General features: G+C 45.8%; 1 protein-coding gene across 1 annotated transcript in view; it reads right to left on the bottom strand.

Moving 5' to 3' along the window:
* WWP2 (WW domain containing E3 ubiquitin protein ligase 2) overlaps positions 1–18,489 on the bottom strand; it is a 178,671-nt gene that overhangs the window by 99,888 nt on the left and 60,294 nt on the right. Inside the window, exon 5 of the mRNA XM_007993797.3 lies at positions 812–949. Coding sequence (XP_007991988.1) covers positions 812–949 — 138 coding nt within the window. The remainder of the gene's footprint in view (positions 1–811; positions 950–18,489) is intronic.

Genomic DNA, 18,489 nt, shown 5'->3' with positions numbered 1-18,489 from the left:
TGACGCATGTTTTTCTCCAAGCACCAAAGCACCCCAAGCACTGATCAGTGCAGTCGAGGGATTTTTCTCCACAGTCAAGGCCCATCCAGCCACTGAGATTCCAACCAACTGCCCTTGAATTGGAATTCAAATTTCACCCCTTTGAAGCTACAGAAATCCTGCTTGGTGCCTGGAAAGTGCCATGATTACATCACATCTAAGAAAACATTTAATGAGAAAAATTAATGGAGAAACCCAACCCATTTCAGACCTCAGACTTCATGAAATAATTTCCTGCTAGATCCAAAGGTGACTAATTTCAGACTAGATCAAAAGAAACAAACTACCAATATTCGGGACAGAGAAGGGGACACTCTCCAAATTCCCAGCTCTGTCTGTATTTTGCTAGTGTGTATCTCTAGAAAAACACAGGGTCCCCTTCCCAACCAATGCCTCTCATAAAAACACCCTCAATCTCCCCAAAAAGTGTAACTGTATTGGGAAGGAAAATGGGCCAAAGTCACATTTAAGATATTTCATTTTCCAAAGTCCACATGGGATGAAAGATGTTTTTCTCTGCTATCACACCAAACAATTACACAATTTACAGAGACTGGACATTTACTGTGGCCCTTGATCAGAAAGTGGCCCTTGAAAATTCATGTCGTGATATTGATCCACGGTGCTAAGAAGAGTCGGGGCTAGCTATGGGCCAGGCTGAGTGGTAATCAAACCAAGACACCTAGTAGAGAACCAAGCTCTCAGCACCTCCTGGCCCCTGCCCAGCCCCACCCCGTCCCGGCACAGCCCTGAGGAGCAGGGCGGCACTCACCGTCTGTCACAGCACTGCCATTAGGCACACTTCCCAGATCAACAGTCGGCCCGTCCAGGAAAATTGTCAGCTCTCCGCCTGAGACAACACTGCCTTTGTTCTCCGTCTGCAGGTTCAGGGTCAGCTGCGTGTTCTCCACTGTGGGGTACAAAAGGCAACATGGATGGGCTAAAGCAAATGCACCCCAAGTTAAGATTCTCTAAATGAGAAGCTCCCATTTCACCTTCGCTGGTTTCCCTGAGAATGCTTTCCCTGCATCTTCAAATTTTGCCTCGTGGCATGGAACAACGAGTGGGAAGGAATATGTCTAATGAAATCACTGTTGTATCAGGTTGGAGGGGAAGGTGTACTCTTTCTAAACATTTCATATCACCAGATCAGCAACATAATTTCCACATTACTGATGTATTAGTTTGTTTACACTTGCAGGACTGTGAGAAAACCACAGGGATACTGATGGTGTACAAATGAAGAAATAGTTGCAAGTAATATTCCCCTGCCCATAGAAACCAAAGAGACCCTAAGGAACTGTCAACAGGAGACATCTCCATCTAGAGAGGGATTGCAGGGGCTTACTCTTTTCTTATTTGTGTTAAACATATTGTTGTTTTTTTTTAATTTTCAATCCTGAAAATGTATTGCCTTGAAATAAGGGAAAAAAGCTACAACAATGAAACTTCAATGCAGGCTAATCGGCCCCATCACTGACTCAAGGAGAGAGAGGTGAGAAGTGGCCCAGAGCACCCTGCCCCCAAGGATACCAGGTAGATTCAGTCCTGTGGATGACTGTAGCAAAAAAAAAACAGAACAAACTGACTAGAGGCAGAAGCACCGAGCCCTAGGCAGGCTAGAAACTGCTGCACACACACCCTCCACCCTGCTACTGAACTTGGCTGTGCTGAATAGCTTCTGTCTAGTTAAGTGTTTAGTCCACACTGAATACTTCAGTTCCCTTCAGTTCAGTCCAGCCAGGAGCTACGGCCTTTAGTTCAGGGCTGTTAAATAATTACCAAAAGGGAATCAGCCTTTATGAGGATTTCCACAGGGTCTGTCCACACCACGCCTTACAAAACCAGACCAGGCAAGTGCCACGTATCTGAACCTCCCTCCCCACCTGCCCCACCCGGTCCAACACCTTGTTTTATTTCTTAGTTGCTACTGCACGATAATAAGCTATCTTACCTGTTTTCTAGAACAAGGTAGAGTATGTATAAATGTCTCCATAAGCACACTAAGGTAAACTGGAGCATTTTCTACAGATAACCCCCCTTTCCTCCACCCCTGCAAAAAAGACGGCTCTAAATCCCTCTACAGATACAACCCTTTGAGAACTTAGCAGAAAATTCTAGATCAATTCAAGGATCTATCATAATAAGATAGAAACCAGTTACCCTTTGGTTTTCAAGCTCTCCTAAGCGCTCTACCTTCCCTTAATTTCTCTTCCCTGCCATGGATCTCTCCAACTCTTTTTTGAGTGAGTCTGCTGCTATTTTCAGCCAGTTCCACTGAGGGCCTTGGTGAGTACTAAATGTTTCTATAAAATAACACTTGTAGTTTCCAAAGGAAATGAGTTCCTTCAAAAGCCAAGGAGTATGGAAAGGAACTGAGGCCTTTCAACCCCCAGCCACCACTTGTCATCCCTGGGAGTGGCCACTTGGGAAGCACCTGCTGCAGCCCCAGCAGAGCCTAACCCTACAGTTTAGTCCACATCCTGAATGCAGCCTCGGGAGAGATCCCAGGCCAGGCTGCCCAGCTAAGCTGCTGCCAAATCTAGCCCCCTGAAACTGTGCGATCATAAATGTTGATTATTGTGGGCTTTTTTTTTTAAGTCAAGGAGGGTTTCCCTACTCCATTATGCCAAGATCCAGTGCCTAAGTCTCTGGCAGTAGGGATATTAAGCACATGGGTTAAGAGGGGGTGTCGTCAAGCACTCTGAGTTTAATTCACAGTCCCTGAGAGCTGTGCAGCATGAAGCAAATGACCTAAACTGAGCATCGGTCTCCCTACTTGCAAAACAGGGGAAATCATGGCACCTTTTTCAGAGGACTCTTGCAAAGAAGTAAATGGCACCTACTGAGCTACTAATAAGCTGTCATTTTTATCATCTTCCTGTTGACTTTCCTGTTTTTAGGCTGAAGAGTCCTAATTCCTCTTGGTCTAACTTCTCATTCACTGTATTTGCTTTTTGTTTTATTTTTTAATTTTTTTTTTATAGAGACGTGGTTCACTATGTTGCCCAGGCTGGTCTCAAACTCCTGGCCTCAAGCAATCCTCCCACCTCGGCCTCCCAAAGTGCTGGGATTACAGGAGTGAGCCACTCCACCCTAGCCTTCATTCATTTTAGTCATTCTTCTCTTGATCCTTCTGGTCCTCCTGAGACATTTTTGGGCTGTGACCACAGAATCTTCCAAGGTAAGCCACAGACCCAACACGCAGACAAACTGTCTTTTTATCTTGTTTTCAGGTCATCTCCTAAAGGCGCCCAGCCTTCTGGCTCCAGTACACAGACCACTGTTGGAAGTGTGCTGAGGGATGAGCATTCCAGAAGGGCTCCTTGATTCCTGTCCTGATACCTCAAAGGTCGTCATTTCATAAATGGAGTGTGGACACTTTTTTTCCTCCTTCCTGGAGGACTGATAATGTTCAACAGGAGAATGGAGGAACCCAAGGCCTCTCACTGCTCATTTCTACCCCTGTGACAGTCACAGTGCCATGGGCCTGGGACAGAAGCCAGAGAGATAGCCTGCATTTTCCTCTCCATGGTCTCGTCCCAAGGATCCAAGTTAGCTCTTCTACCTAGTTTATCTCCTCATTGTCTCCAGTGGAATCATTATATATTTGAAGGCTCAGAAGCCACCATACAACACATTGAGACACACTTTGCCTTCAAAATGTGTCAATGGGCTGGGTACGGCGGCTCATGCCTATAATCCCAGCACTTTGGGAGGCTGAGGTAGGACGGTCACTAGAGGCCAGGAGTTCAAGACGAGCATGAGTAACACAGTGAGACTTTGTCACTACAAAAAAAGTTAATTAAAAGGAGCCAGCCAAGCTCAATGGCTCATGCCTGTTAATCCCAGCACTTTGGGAGGTCAAGGAGGGTGGATTGCTTGAGTTCAGAAGTTCAAGACCAGCCTGGGCAAGATGACAAAACCCCATCTCCAATAAAAATACCAAAAATTAGCTGGATGTGGTGGTAGGCTACTGTAGTCCCAGATACAGAGGAGGCTGAGGTGGGAGAATCACCTGAGCACAGGAGGTCGAGGCTGCAGTGAACCAACATCACGCCACTGTACTCCAACCTAAGCAACCAGAATGAGACTCTGTCTCAAAAACATAAAATAGGATTGGGCATGGTGGATCATGCCTGTAATCCACGCCTTTTGGGAGGCTGAGATGGGCTGAGATGGATGGGTTGCTTAAGCTCAGGAGTTCGAGACCATCCTGGGCAACACGGTGAGACCCTGTCTCTATTAAAAATACAAAAAATTAGCCAGGCCCAGCGGGGTATACCTGTGGTCCCCACTACCTGGGAGGCTGAGGTGGGAGGATTGCTTGAGCCTGAGTTGGGGCAGACATTGCAGGGAGCCAAGACTGCGCCACTGCACTCCAGCCTGGGTGACAGAGTGAGACCTTGTCTCAAAAAATAAATTAATTTAATTTTAATTTAAATAGCCTATAGGGACTTTTGGCTATTTAAAAAAAGGGAGGGCCTTTTTTCTTTAAACTAAACTTTGGAGAACATAACCCTCCTCTGTTCTATTTGAGACCTCTGGCTATCACCATGATAACCAAGTGATCTAATTTACTGTCACCGAGAGCAAGGCAACCTGACGCCACAGGCTTCATGTGAAAGAGGGGGATGGAGAAACGTCAAACGATACCATGAGGAAGCAATCAGACGCCAGAATGTGGGACATCCATACGACAACTGTTCCAGACTCCTGAAAAAGTCAATGTCACTAAATTCATTTAAAGAAAAAAAAAAAAAGAGGCAGGATGGAGACTCCTCTAGATTTAAAGAAAACCAACAAATGCCATGCATGAATTTTTGACTAAACCTTGGTTTGAAAAAGCTATATTCTTGGGATATGTGGAGAAATTTGCATACAAACTGAATATTAGATGATGTTTGAAATTATTGTTAATGTTCTTAGGTTTAATAGCAGTACTACGGTTTCACAGACAGGCACAGTGGCTCACATCTGTAATCCCAGCACTTTGGGAGGCCGAGGTGGGTGGATCACCTGAGCTCAGGAGTTCGAAATCAGCCTGGCCAACATGGTGAAACCCCATCTCTACTAAAAATACAAAAATTAGCCAGGCGTGGTGACACGCATCTGTAATCCCAACTACTTGGGAGGCTGAGGCAGGAGAATCACTTAAACCCTGCAGGCGGAGGTTGCAGCGAGCCAGGATCGTGCCACTACATTCCAGCCTGGGCAACAGAGCAAGGCTCTGTCTCAAAAATTAAAAAAAGGCTGGGCGTGGTGGCTCACGCCTGTAATCCCAGCACTTGGGGAGGCCGAGACGGGCAGATCACGAGGTCAGGAGATCGAGACCATCCTGGCTAATACGGTGAAACTCCGTCTCTACTAAAAATCCAAAAAGTTAGCCAGGCGTGGTGGCGGGTGCCTGTAGTCCCAGCTACTTGGGAGGCTGAGGCGGGAGAATGGCGTGAACCCAGGAGGCAGAGCTTGCAGTGAGCCGAGATCACACCACTGTACTCCAGCCTGGGCAACAGAGCAAGACTCCGTCTCAAAAAAAAAAAAAAAAAAAAAAAAAAAAACATTCACTTTGGTTTTATATGAGAATGTCTTATTCCTGGGAGATGCAAGAGTAGATGAGAATGATACACGCATTTATTTTCAAGTGACTTTTTAGAAGAATAGGGTGAAGTTTAGGGGAGTAAAGTGTCATGATATTTGCAATTTACCTTCAAACGGCTCAGGAAAAAAAATACACCCAGCCATACACCATAATAACATACAGATAAAACAAATTTGGCAAAAAAATGTTAACAAGTGCCAGAAATAGGTGGATGGCATTTGGGTGTTCACTGTATCACTCTTTCAATTCTTCCGTATGTTTGCAAATTTCATAATTAAACATTGGGGAAAGGTTTTTTTTTTTTTAATTGGCAAGGTTATTTTAAAAATTAAACTTCAGAGAACAGAACACCTCATTATTCACTTTTTAAAAAAATTGAGCCAGAGGAGCCCTATAATATACAATGGGACTAAAGAAACTGTTAGCTAATTGAGTGACAGATTCGTGCATACAGGGGAGGCTGAAAGGCATAAGTGTGGCTGGAAAACATATACTAGAACCTTAGTTATAAATCGCAGTCTTAGCCACCTCACCTCTGGGGCCCTCTGTTTTCACTACAGCTGTGCGGACGGCTCTACAGAGGCCCTTTCTCTTCCAGTATGTCTTCCTGCTGCCTTTAGAGGCATTTCTCAAAATCAAGAAACCCATGAAAAAGTAGGTTTAGTGAGTCCATTTCCATAACTGGAATCTGATTTAGCATATAGGAAGCTCACCAGCTCCTCTCAAGCTCATCAGGCCCTGTTCTATCTGCATTCGTGCTGTTCACATCTGTGCCTTGAGTACCTACTATTCTAGTTACTGTGATTCAACAGGGACAAGATAGGCAAAAACCTGTGCTCCTAGAGCATTTACATTCTACTTGGAAGAAACAGACAATAAGCAATGTCTTTTCTTTCCTTCTTTAAAAAAAAAAAAGTAAATTGCATAATCTGTTAGAAGGTGGCAAGTGCAGGCTGGGCACCATGGCTCATGCCTGTAATCCCAGGACTTTGGGAGGCCGAGACAGGCGGATCATTTGAGGTCAGGAGTTTGAGACCAGCCTGGCCAACATGGTGAAACCCCGTCTCTACTAAAAGTACAGAAAAATGAGCTGGGTGTGGTGGCGGGCACCTATAATCCCAACTACTCGGGAGGCTGAGGCAGAAGAATCGCTTGAACCCGGGAAGCAGAGGTTGTGGTGAGCCGAGATTGTGCCATTCACTACAGCTTGGGCAACAAGAGCAAAACTCCGCCTCAAAAAAAAAAAAAAAAAAAAAAAAACTTAAAAAAAAAATTTTTAATGAAATAAAAAAAATTTAAAAAGAAGGTGGCAAGTGCAATAGGAAAAAATAAAAGAAGGGGGATGAAGAATGCTAAGCTGGGAGAGGATGTGGGGTAGAGAAGAAAAACCTCCCTGGGAAGGTGACAATTGAGCAAAGAGTAAAGGATAGGGGAAGCCACGTGGGTATCTGGAGGAAGAATATTCGAGGCAGAGGAAAAAGCAAGCCCAGAGGTGCTAGATGAGAGCATGCCTAGCATGTCTGGGGAATGGCAGGGAGGCCAGGGCAGCTGGAGTGGAGTAAGGGAAGAGAGGAGCAGATGAGGGCAAGAGGTAACCAGAGCCTCCAAGTCAGGCCTTGGGGCAAGGTCCTCACAATTGCTCAACACGGGATGGGGCTCCGTTACAGGGTTTTGAGCAAGGAAGTGACCTGATTCCCGCTGCAGCACAATCAGTCTGGCTACAGGAGAAGGGCTGAGGTACACAAGACCAGGTAGGAGGTCACTGTGGTAATCCAGGCGAGAGCAGATGGTGGTTTGGGCAAAGGCGATGGCAGTGTCTTTAAGAAACACTGTGTCTAAGAAGATTCCACCCTGGCCTCCTCCCTGGCATGAGTTAGAAAGCCCCAGGACTCCCCACCACGCACATCAGCCAGGCCCCGCAGGCCCAGTGATGTCTTGGAATCAAAGCTTTGGGCAAGTCGTAGGCAGGGGCTGCAAACCGTGCCAATTTAGAGCATGGCTAGAGGAAGTCTGATTCAATTAGGACTAAATGGAACATATATAATGAAAATAATCAGCTGGCAGAGGCTTAGGTTTCACCGAGAAAGTCAAAGGCCTGAGCTCATGCTAACTTCAGTCATCAGCAAACATACTTCTTCAGCTATACGACTGAACCTTTCTGTTCTAAGTAATAACTGGTTACCGATACCTTCTAATACTACTTGATGGAGGTCAACAGACGGCAGTAAGGCTGAATATGAGAATCTAGGGAAAAAGACTCTGGGAAGTCCCAGGGACTGTGCCCTTTGAAAGACAGCCCTTTAAAAGCCAGCATACAGATAGCAGGTGCCTCCTGATGGAAACACACATCACCACACCAGAGGAAAAAAATAACCAAAGTCAGTCTCAGCCTCTAAATCTGCCCACGAGGGACAGAGGGACACGCAGAACCACACTTTAGGGAGACACACAGCAAAATCCAAAGTGTGGGAAACTGTAAAGGACACGCTGTCCAGTTTCTTCAACAACACAATGCAAGGAGTAAAAAGAGGGAGGACAACGTCTAGGTTAAGAGAGACTGAAGAGACATATCAATCTTGTTTGGTTCCTGACTCAGACAAACCGATGGCTTAAAATGGCTGAGCACAGTGGCTCATGCCTGTAATCCCAGCACTTCGGGAGGCCAAGGCAGGGGGTTCACTTGAGTCCAAGAGTTTGAGACCAGCCTGGGCAACAAAGTGAGACCCCATCTCTGTAAAAAAAAAATTAAATAAAATAATTGGTTGCACATGGTGGCATGCACCTGTGGTCCCACCTACATGGGGTCTAGGCGTCATGGCTCATGCCTGTAATGCCAGCACTTTGGGAGGCCAAGGCAGGCGGATTATTTGAGGTCAGGAGTTTGAGACCAGCCTGGCCAACATGGTGAAACTCCGTCTCTACTAAAAGTACAGAAAAATGAACTGGGTGTGGTGGTGGGCACCTGTTATCTCAATTCAGATTACATGGGTGGCTAGGCAGGAGGATCACTTGAGCCCAGGAGGTCAAGGCTGCAGTGAGCCATGTTTGCATTACTGCACTCCAGCCTAGGCAACAGAGCAAGATCCTGTCTTGAAAAATAAAAATAAAAAATAAAAAGCTTGGGCCCGGCACGGTGGTTCACACCTGTAATCCCAGCATTTTGGGAGGCTGAGGGAGGCAGATCACTTTTGTTCAGGAGTTTGAGATCAGCCTGGCCAACACGGCAAAACCCCATCTCTACTAAAAATACAAAAATTAGCCAGCTGTGGTGGCACACATCTGTAATTCCAGCTAACTTGGGAGGCTGAGGCACGAGAATCACTTGAACCCAGGAGGCAGAGGTTGCCATGAGCTGAGATCCACGTCACTACACTCCAGCCTGAGTGATGGAGTGAGACTCTTGTCTCAAAAAACATTAAAAAAATTTTAAAAAATAAAATGAAAGGGTTACACTACGACTGGGGAAATGTAAAAACTGCCTAGATAGTTCAAAATATGAAATGATTACCATTGAGTTTTCTAGGTATGAAACTGGCATCATGGGTTGGGTTTTTAAGAGTCCTTATCTCTTAGAGAAATACACTAAAATATTAACATTTGTAGTTGAAGCATGTCTGGGATTTTCATAAAATTAATCCAGTGGGGATGGGATGGGAAGTTAGATGAGACAGGAATGGCCCGTCATAGACGGCTGCTGAACTGGGTAACGGCATATGGGGATTCACCGACTATTTTTCCACCTCTGTGTATGTTTCACATTTCCTATAATAGTTTTTGTTCTAGTAACTGGCCACTAACAAAAAAAAAAGAAGGCAGGGCGCAGTGGCTCACACCAGTAATCCCAGCACTTTGGGAGGCTGAGGCAGATGGCTCACTTGAGCTCAGGAGTTCAAGACCCACCTGGGCAACATGGTGAAACCCTGCCTCTATTAAAAACACAAAAATTAGCCAAGCATGATGGTGCCTGCCTATAGTCCCAGCTACTTGTGGGGCTGAGGCAGAAGAATCACTTGTGCCCAGGAGGTCAAGGCTGCAGTGAGTTGAGATCGGTCTACTGCACTCCAGCCTGGTTGACAGAGTGAGACTGTTTCAAAATAAAAAAAGAAGTTTTTGTGTTTTTCCATGCCAGCACACCCAAGGCACTAACAGTAACTATAAAGAAAAAAAAAAAAAAAACAAAAAACTTGCAAGATTTTGACAAAATATAGTTTAAAATATAAAAAGGTAGAAGACACATCAGTCAAGCTGTTTGGGGAATAACTCTTACTCTTATTTTTCCTCCCTTCAAAGCCTCAGATTTGCAAGTGGCTTCAAGTTAATAATTTCCTACTGAGAAGAGTTTGTACGTGCAGCAAGGATGAGTCATATTTTTCTAAGAGTTACTTTTTCCCTTTCTTGACCTGGATTTTTAAAAATATGTTGTTTGCATGTGGTACTAATAAATATAGACAAATAGGGCATGGAAATTGCCGTCCTTATTCCAACAAAAGAAAAAAAACTACATAAACCGTAACTGCCAAACCATGCTACTATAATGCAATTCCGTTACAAAATCCAGAACTCTTGCCTGGACAGTTTCACTGCAAATGTATGAAAGAACTTTCTAGTTTGGGGTCTTTTCTCATTATTGTCCCTCCCCACCCTATACCATCGAAATGTCTGTGCAGGTCATGTCCACACTTAGATGTTTTAAAAGGAAAAATAGTTCTGTTTTCTTTTTGTTCCTAATTCAGAATACAAATGTTAGGCTTTACCTGGAAATTTGAGAAACATGAAACAAGAAAGGAAGGAGGATTTTTTTAAAGGGAGGCCAAGAACGCCAGGATGAAGAGTCTCTGAAGCCCGACGAAGACGTGACTGATTTGGCCATTCACATAAGTGCTGCTTAGCGGAACAAACCTCCTTCTTCCTGCCTCCCTCTTCCCTCAATCCCACAGGCCCATCAAAAGCAGGTGAGAGTAAGCAGCACCTTCATTAACAGGCCCGTGTTCATTCTACACATAACTGCAAACACTGGTACACAGAGGAAGGGAACCGGGGGAAATTCCAGAAGGGCAGAGAGTCAACAGTCTCCTTTCTATTCCCCAGTTCCCTGAAACTCAGACACACACAGGCTGGAGTCTACCCCAGGTCTCTAGAGAAGGCTCTTTCACATTTCCTTTGCAGGAAAGGAAGCCAGATGATTCCAGGATTTACTGTGACGAGGGCTCTTTGGCTTCCAACCTTAGCCAGAGCCTAACAAGAGAAAGTCTCTTCTACCCAGCTAGGCCAGCAGTGAACACTGGTATTCCTGTTGGGGCAACAATGCTGACTTTGCTCACTCCACCTCCCCACGGCCCCCAACACTCACACTCTGGCAGGGTCTTACTCAGAACGCAGAATGTAATGAGAACTCTGGCTTGGCCTTGCAGTCTCTTCTTTGGGCTACTACCGCTGGGAATCATTGCTAAATGAAAGTTTTGGTCTCCTGGGGGTTGCATGAACTCTTCTAGAGAAAATAGCCTCATTTTTACAAAGCCAGTTTACAAACTCTTTCTCTGTTTCTTGTTCATTTATTCAGGAAACATTTCCTGGGCTGGGCACAGTGGCTCATCCCTGTAATCCCAACATTTTGGGAGGCCAAGGCAGGAGGATGGCTTGAGATCAGGAGTTTGGGACCAGCCTGGGCAACAAAGTGAAACCCTCATCTCTATAAAACATTAAAAAAAATTAGGCCAGGCATGGTGGCTCACGCCTGTAATCCCAGCTCTTTGGGAGGCCAAGGCAGACAGACGGCCTGCGCGCCGGAGTTCAAGACCCACCTAGGCAACAAGGTGAAACCCCATCTCTACTAAAAATACAAAAACTATCCAGGCATGGTGGCATGTGCCTGTAATCCCAGCTACTCAGATGGCTGAGGCAGGAGAATCACTTGAATCCAGGAGGCGAAGGCTGCAATGACCCAACATTGTACCATTGTGTTCCAGCTTAGGCAAAAGAGTGAGACTCTATCCGAAAAAAAAAAAATTAGTTGGGCGTACTGGCGCATGGAACCCAGGAAGTTCAAGAAACATTTGCTGGGTGCCCACTATCTGCCAGACAGTGCTTGAAGCTATGTTATCATGAAGAATGGAAACAGATGTCATCCCTGCTTTTAGGAAGCTTACAATTCAGTGGGAGAAGTGGAAGTAACAAGGAAATGTAAAGTTGCAACTGTAAGAAAAGGTTTCAAGAGATATCAACATACGGTCCCCTGAGCAGCCAGATGCTTGGCCTGGTCAGGACACGAGGAAAAGTTTCTCGAGAAACTGATAATTGTCATCTAAGTTTCGAGAAGACAGCTAACAGGGTAGGGCAGAGCAGGGAGGAAGACCATCCAGGCAGGGGCAATGTTGTGTGCAAAGGCCCTGTGTACAGTGAGCCGGGTGCATTCAGGAAAGTGGGCAGAGATGAGTGGGGCTGGACTGGAATGAGATCCAAATGGGTGGGAGGGCTGAGTGGTCACTAGACGTTGCAGTGGCTTGTGACATGCTGAGTTATAGAGTTTTCCTGTATCCTAAGAGCCACCACACAGTGCTAAAGGGTTTTTTAATTGAGGTGTGACAAGATCAGCCTTGCTGGATTAATAATCATTCTGGCTGTGGTGTGGAAAACAAGTTGGAGGAAAGGAAGGACAGAAACAGGCAGAGCAGACAGGAGGCCACAGATGAAAATTTTGGCGGCCAGGAAAGGACTAAAGCAGGAGAAGTGGAGCTGAAGAAGTGGGCAGACTTGCAAAAGTAAAAATCAAGAGAATCCAAAGAGATTAGAAAACGGGTTGGGTATCAAAGACGGCTCCTGGGTTCCTAACGCACTTAACTGGACAAATGGAGAGTCTACACGATGAAATCTAGAATATGGTAACAGGACCAAGCCTGAGGAGGAGGTGACTTGCACGTGTTGAGGTGCTTCTGACATAACCACAGGGAGACACCAGGGGAGTCGTCAGATATGTGGGAAGAGAGCTCAGAAGTGATTCAAATCTGTGGCTCACCTGCACATGGTGGTTTGCACAGAGAGGAAGTTCAAATAAGGATGAGATCATGGAAGAAAAGGACGGAATGATAGGAAACTCTCATATTTAACAGTGAAATAGATGATGACCTTGCCGAGGCAGGGGGATCACCTGAAGTCAGGAGTTCAAGACCAGCCTGGCTAACATGGCGAAACCCCGTCTCTACTAAAAATATAAAAATTAGGCCAGGTGCGGTGGCTCACACCTGTAATCCCAGCACTGTGGGAGGCCAAGGCGGATGGATCACCTGAGGATGGGAGTTCAAGACCAGCCTGACCAACATGGAGAAACCCATCTCTACTAAAAGTACAAAATTAGCCGGGAGTGGTGGCACATGCCTGTGATCCAGCTACTCGGGAGGCTGAGGCAGGAGACTCACTTGAACCCGGGAGGCAGAGGCTGTGGTGAGCCGAGATCACGCCACTGCACTCCAGCCTGGACAACAAGAGCAAAACTCCATCTCAAAAAAAAAAAAAAAAAAATATATATATATATATAAACATATATTTATAATATATAAATTAGCTGGGCGTGATGGCGGGCACCTGTATCCCAGCTACTCGGGAGGCTTGAGGCCAGAGAACTGCTTGAACCTGAGGCAGAGGTTGCAGTGAATAGAGATTCCGCCACTGCACTCCAGCCTGGGCAACAGAGCAAGACTCTGTCTCAAAAATAATAATAATAGGCCGGGCGCGGTGGCTCAAGCCTGTAATCCCAGCACTTTGGGAGGCCGAGACGGGCGGATCACGAGGTCAGGAGATCGAGACCATCCTGGCTAACATGGTGAAACCCCGTCTCTACTAAAAAATACAAAAAACTAGCCGGGCGTGGTGGCGGGCGTCTGTAGTCCCAGCTACTCGGGAGGCTGAGGCAGGAGAATGACGTAAAACCCGGGAGGCGGAGCTTGCAGTGAGCCGAGATCGCGCCACTGTACTCCAGCCTGGGCGACAGAGCGAGACTCCGTCTCAAAAAAATAATAATAATAATAATAATAAAAAAATTAATAATAGATGACAACCTTGCAAGGAAGACAGAGAAGAATAACTGGAGAGGTGGGAGGGAAGATCAGGAAGGGTTCCTGGGAAGGCAGGGAAGGGGGGGCCTCTAAGCATGGATGGGGCATCTGCCCTTAGCAGGAGGACAGAAAGAAAGGAGGGTGGATTCGGCACTCATGTCCTCATTTCGGTACATAACAGACTCATCAACCACGACCACCCTTTATTTCTCTGGATTCAGGGTCCCAGTACTCTATAGCCAAGACCCATGCAGCTATATGCATTTTCCTTTACTTACAAAAAAAAAAAAAGTACATATGCACACACAAGTCAGCACCAGTTATCCATCACAGTCACCCGTGTAACAAGGCACCCCAGAAGGAGTCTCGGGAACCAACTGTGGATCCCCTTAAAACAGGATACAAAGACTTCACCCATCTTGGTAAATCTCTCAAGCCATAGCATATTTTAATTTTTTAAAAGGGACTTAGGGGAAATAAATACAGATCTGGGAAGGTTAAGTCTTTAGAATAAATTATCAGTTCACATCATTACTGCTGCCTTGTCATTAGCCCTCCTCTTCTCCTAGGGGGAGGGAGAGTCCCCGCCACACCATTAATCGCCATGCCCAGGCTCCAACAGATCACCCATGCTCCGTGCCCTCAGGGAACCGCAGCAGCCACAACCAACTCTCTAAGTTGCCAGGTATCAAAGCCATGTTTATAAACACCTTCCAAAGAACAAACCCCCTTTTAAATGTTCTTTGCAGAGCAAAATGTAGGAGCTCTCTTAGAAAATTATTTTTTAAAGTTACAATTCTGCTTTTAAAAAATTCCCCTTTTTATAAATTGGGTTTTTTTTTTACAAATTATAATTTCAGATAAGGGAGCTATTGTGCCCCAACTAAGATTTAGATTAGTGATTATAAAGAGTGTACAACAACATGGAACATTATTCATACCACAATGTTAAGTTTTTATTTTTTTTGAGATGGAGTCTCTCTCTGTCGCCCAGGCTGGAGTGCAGTGGTGCGATCTCGGCTCACTGCAACCTCTGACGTTATAGAATGCACCCTATTATTAAGACCATGTAAAAATAAGTATACAAAGGGGCAAAGAAATAAATGAACCAGAGAAAAATGATAAGTTGTGTTTGAGCAGTAAGATTATGAAATAAAGATTTTCTTTGTCAATTTCCATTAATTCCATAGTGGAGTTTTTTCCATAATTTCCATGTCCGTTAAACATTAGACATGTATGCGGGAGTGTCAACAAGTGAAATGACACAAGGCATGAGATTTTCTTGCAAATACGTCCCCAAAAGATGGGAGCTAAAGATGAAAGACAAGTAGATGTGTGCTGGTTATCATTAAAGCTGGGTAACCGGTGCTGAATGGTCCATCATTCTCTCCACTTTTTTTTTTTTTTTTTTTTTGAGACGGAGTCTCACTCTGTTGCCCAGCCTAGAGTGCAATGGCATGATCTCGGCTCACTGCAGCCTCTGCCTCCTGGGTTCAGGCAATTCTTCTGTCTCGGCCTCCCAAGTAGCTGGGACTACAGGCAGCCACCATCACATCCGGCTAATTTTTTTGTATTTTTAGTAGAGACAGGGTTTCACTATGTTGGCCAGGGTGGTCTCGAACTCCTGACCTTGTGATCTGCCCACCTCAGCCTCCCAAAGTGCTGGGATTACAGGAACAAGCCACCACGCCCGGTCTACTTTTTTTTTTTTTTTTTTTTTGAGACAGAGTTTCACTCTTGTCACCCAGGCTGGAGTGCAGGGGTGCAATCTCAGCTCACTGCAACCTCTGCCTCCCCAGTTCAAGCGATTCTCCTGCCTCAGCCTCCTGAGTAGCAGGGATTATAGGCACCCACCACCACAGCCAGCTAATTTTTGTATTTTTAATAGAGAAGGGGTTTCATCATGTTGGCCAGGCTGGTCTCAAACTCCTGACCTCAGGTGATCTGCCCGCCTCAGCCTCCCAAAGTGCTGGGATTACAAGCATGAGCCACTGCACCTGGCCACTTCTCTCTACTTTTATTTATGTTTGAAATTTTCCATAACAAAAAGTTTAAAAAGAATTTTCCAGGCAGGGTGTGGTGGCTCATGTCTATAATCCCAACACTTTGAGAGGCCAAGGTGGGAAAATTGCTTGAGCCCAGTTTGAGACCAGCCTAGACAACATAGGGAGATCCTGTCTCTACAAAAAATGTAAAAACTTAGCCAGGTGTAGTGGCATGCTCCTGTGGTCCCAGCTACCTGGGAGGCTGAGGTGGGAGGATCACTCGAGCCCAGAAGGTCAAGGCTGCAGTGAGCTGTGATCATGCCACTACACTTCAGCCTAGGCAACAGAACAAGACCATGTATCCAAAAAAAAAAAAAAAAAAAAAAAAAAAAAAAAAAACCTGCTTCTGCTATATAATATCGTCTTTACAATAAATAATATTAGCTTTCAAAATAAAAAATAATGTGCTCATTTAAAAAATTCAAATATAGAAAGGTAAAATATGACACCTACTCCACAAACACATTCCAAAGCCTTTCCCATGGTATCACTACTTTAGCTTTTGGGGTTTGTTTTGTTTTGTTTTTTGAGATGGAGTCTGGCTCTGTAGCCCAGGCTGGAGTGCAGTGGCGCAATCTCGGCTCACTGCAAGCTCCGCCTCCCGGGTTCACACCATTCTCCTGCCTCAGCCTCCCGAGTAGCTGGGACTACAGGTGCCTGCCACCATACCGGGCTAATTTTTTGTATTTTTAGTAGAGACGGAGTTTCACCATGTTAGCCAGGATGGTCTCAATCTCCTGACCTCATGATCTGCCCGACTCGGCTTCCCAAAGTGCTAGGATTACAGGCGTGAGCCACCACGCCTGGCCTTGTTTAGTTTTTTTTTTTTTGAGATGGAGTCTCGCTCTGTTGCCCAGGCTGGAGTGCAGGGGCACCATCTCAGCTCACTGCAACCTCTGCCTCTCAGGTTCAAGTGATTCTACTGCCTCAGCCTCCTGAGTAGCTGGGACTACAGGCGCCCGCCACCACACCCGACGATTTTTGGATTTTTATTAGAGATGGGGTTTCACCATGTTGGTCAGGCTGGTCTAGAACACCTAGCCTCAAATGATCCACCCACCTCAACCTCCCAAAGTGCTGGAATTAGAGGTGTGAGCCACTGCACCCGGCCAGTATCACCCACTTTGAACAACTTTGTATGAAGTCATTGCAAACACAATCACAAATATACACATAAAAGCTACAGATGCAAGGCCGGGCATGGTGGCTCACACCTGTAATCCCAGAGCCTGAGGCTGATGGATCCCCTGAACTCAGGAGTTCAAGACCACCCTGGTCAAAATAGTGAAACCCCATCTCCACCAAAAATACAAAAATCAGCCAGACATGGTTGCACATGCCTGTAATCCCAGCTCCTTGGGAGGCTGAGGCAGGAGAATCACTTGAACCTGGGAGGTGGAGGTTGCGGTGAGCCGATATCATACCACTCCGCTGCAGTCGGAGCGAGAGAGTGAAATCTGTTTTTAAAAAAAAAGAAAAAAAAGAAAAACAACAACAGATGCAAAGTTGAGGTCATTCTCGGCCCAAAGCTCTGCCCTTTGATTTTTCACTTGTAATCTATGAATCTTTTCAAACATATACAGATGCAATCTATCCATTCATGAGTGTTTGGGGATCCCCCTCCGAGAGAATGAATTCATAAAATACATGTGTTATAAACATTAATTAATTGAAGGAGAGAGGAAAGGGGCAAGAGGAAGGAAAAAAGGGAGGAAGGGAGGGAGGGAGAGAGGAAAGGGGCAAGAGCAAGGAAAAAATGAAGGAAAGAAGGAAGGGAGGAAAGGAGGGCGGAAAGGGGAAGAGGGGGAGGGAGGAAGGGAAGAGGGGGAGAGGGAGGGAGGGAGGAAGGGAAGAGGGGGAGAGGGAGGGAGGGAGGGAGGGAAGGATATTATTTTCTGAGAAGTGTGTGCCTTACTGTCCTGTATGTAATAAACAGCACCCCCAGACCAGGTCAGGCACTGAAGTCAGAGTCCCACTCTGTACCTAACAGTGGCACTAACTGCCCACTTATGTGACTGTGACACTCTTACTCTGGTCCGGGATTACCTTCCCTTTCAACAGACCACTCTCCCACAAAGAATAAGCCTCCTACACTAAGAAAAATACTCCAAGAGTCCTGGTAGTCTGGAGGAAAAGGGAACATCAAACACTGCAAGGAGATAAATGAGGTCTGATGTTAACACGGCTATTCCAGCAGCCGCAGCACCTCCCCTGGGAGAACCTGGAAGGCTGGAATGGACGGTCAGGCGGAAGCCGTTCGAATGACTGGTGCAGAGCAGAGGCCCAAACACCAGATGAAGTGTTTCGGTTTTGTTTTTGGCAAGGGAAAGGAAACAGCTCACATTCAGGCAACCATCTCATTTTCCTGTCACCAGGTCAAGGCCACCATTCCGGGCCTGCAGCAGGTGTTCATTTAGGGCCTGAACGCTACATAGCTGATGAGAAACGGCACAGGCCCTGGAGAAGATGGCCCAATGCCCCTGTGCCACAGGTTCAAGAGGAATGGAAGAAGTTTCTAGAACTGTACAAATATAACCCTACACTAATGGTAACCTGATTTCGAAGAAAAGTTTCTTCTGAAGACAATTTTAACAAAAATTTTTGGCTGGGCACCATGGCTCAAGCCTGTAATCCCAGCACTTTGGGAGACTGAGGCAGTTGGATCACTTGAGGTCAGGTGTTTGAGGCCTGCAGGGCCAATGTGGCGAAACCCCTTCTCTACCAAAAATATAAAAATAAGCTGGGCGTGGTGGTG

This window comes from Chlorocebus sabaeus, chromosome 5, assembly GCF_047675955.1.
Source record: "Chlorocebus sabaeus isolate Y175 chromosome 5, mChlSab1.0.hap1, whole genome shotgun sequence".
NCBI classification, from domain to species: Eukaryota; Metazoa; Chordata; class Mammalia; order Primates; family Cercopithecidae; genus Chlorocebus; species Chlorocebus sabaeus.
The sequence above is the reverse complement of the archived record's forward strand: the minus strand, read 5'-3'. Positions and strand labels throughout refer to the sequence as shown.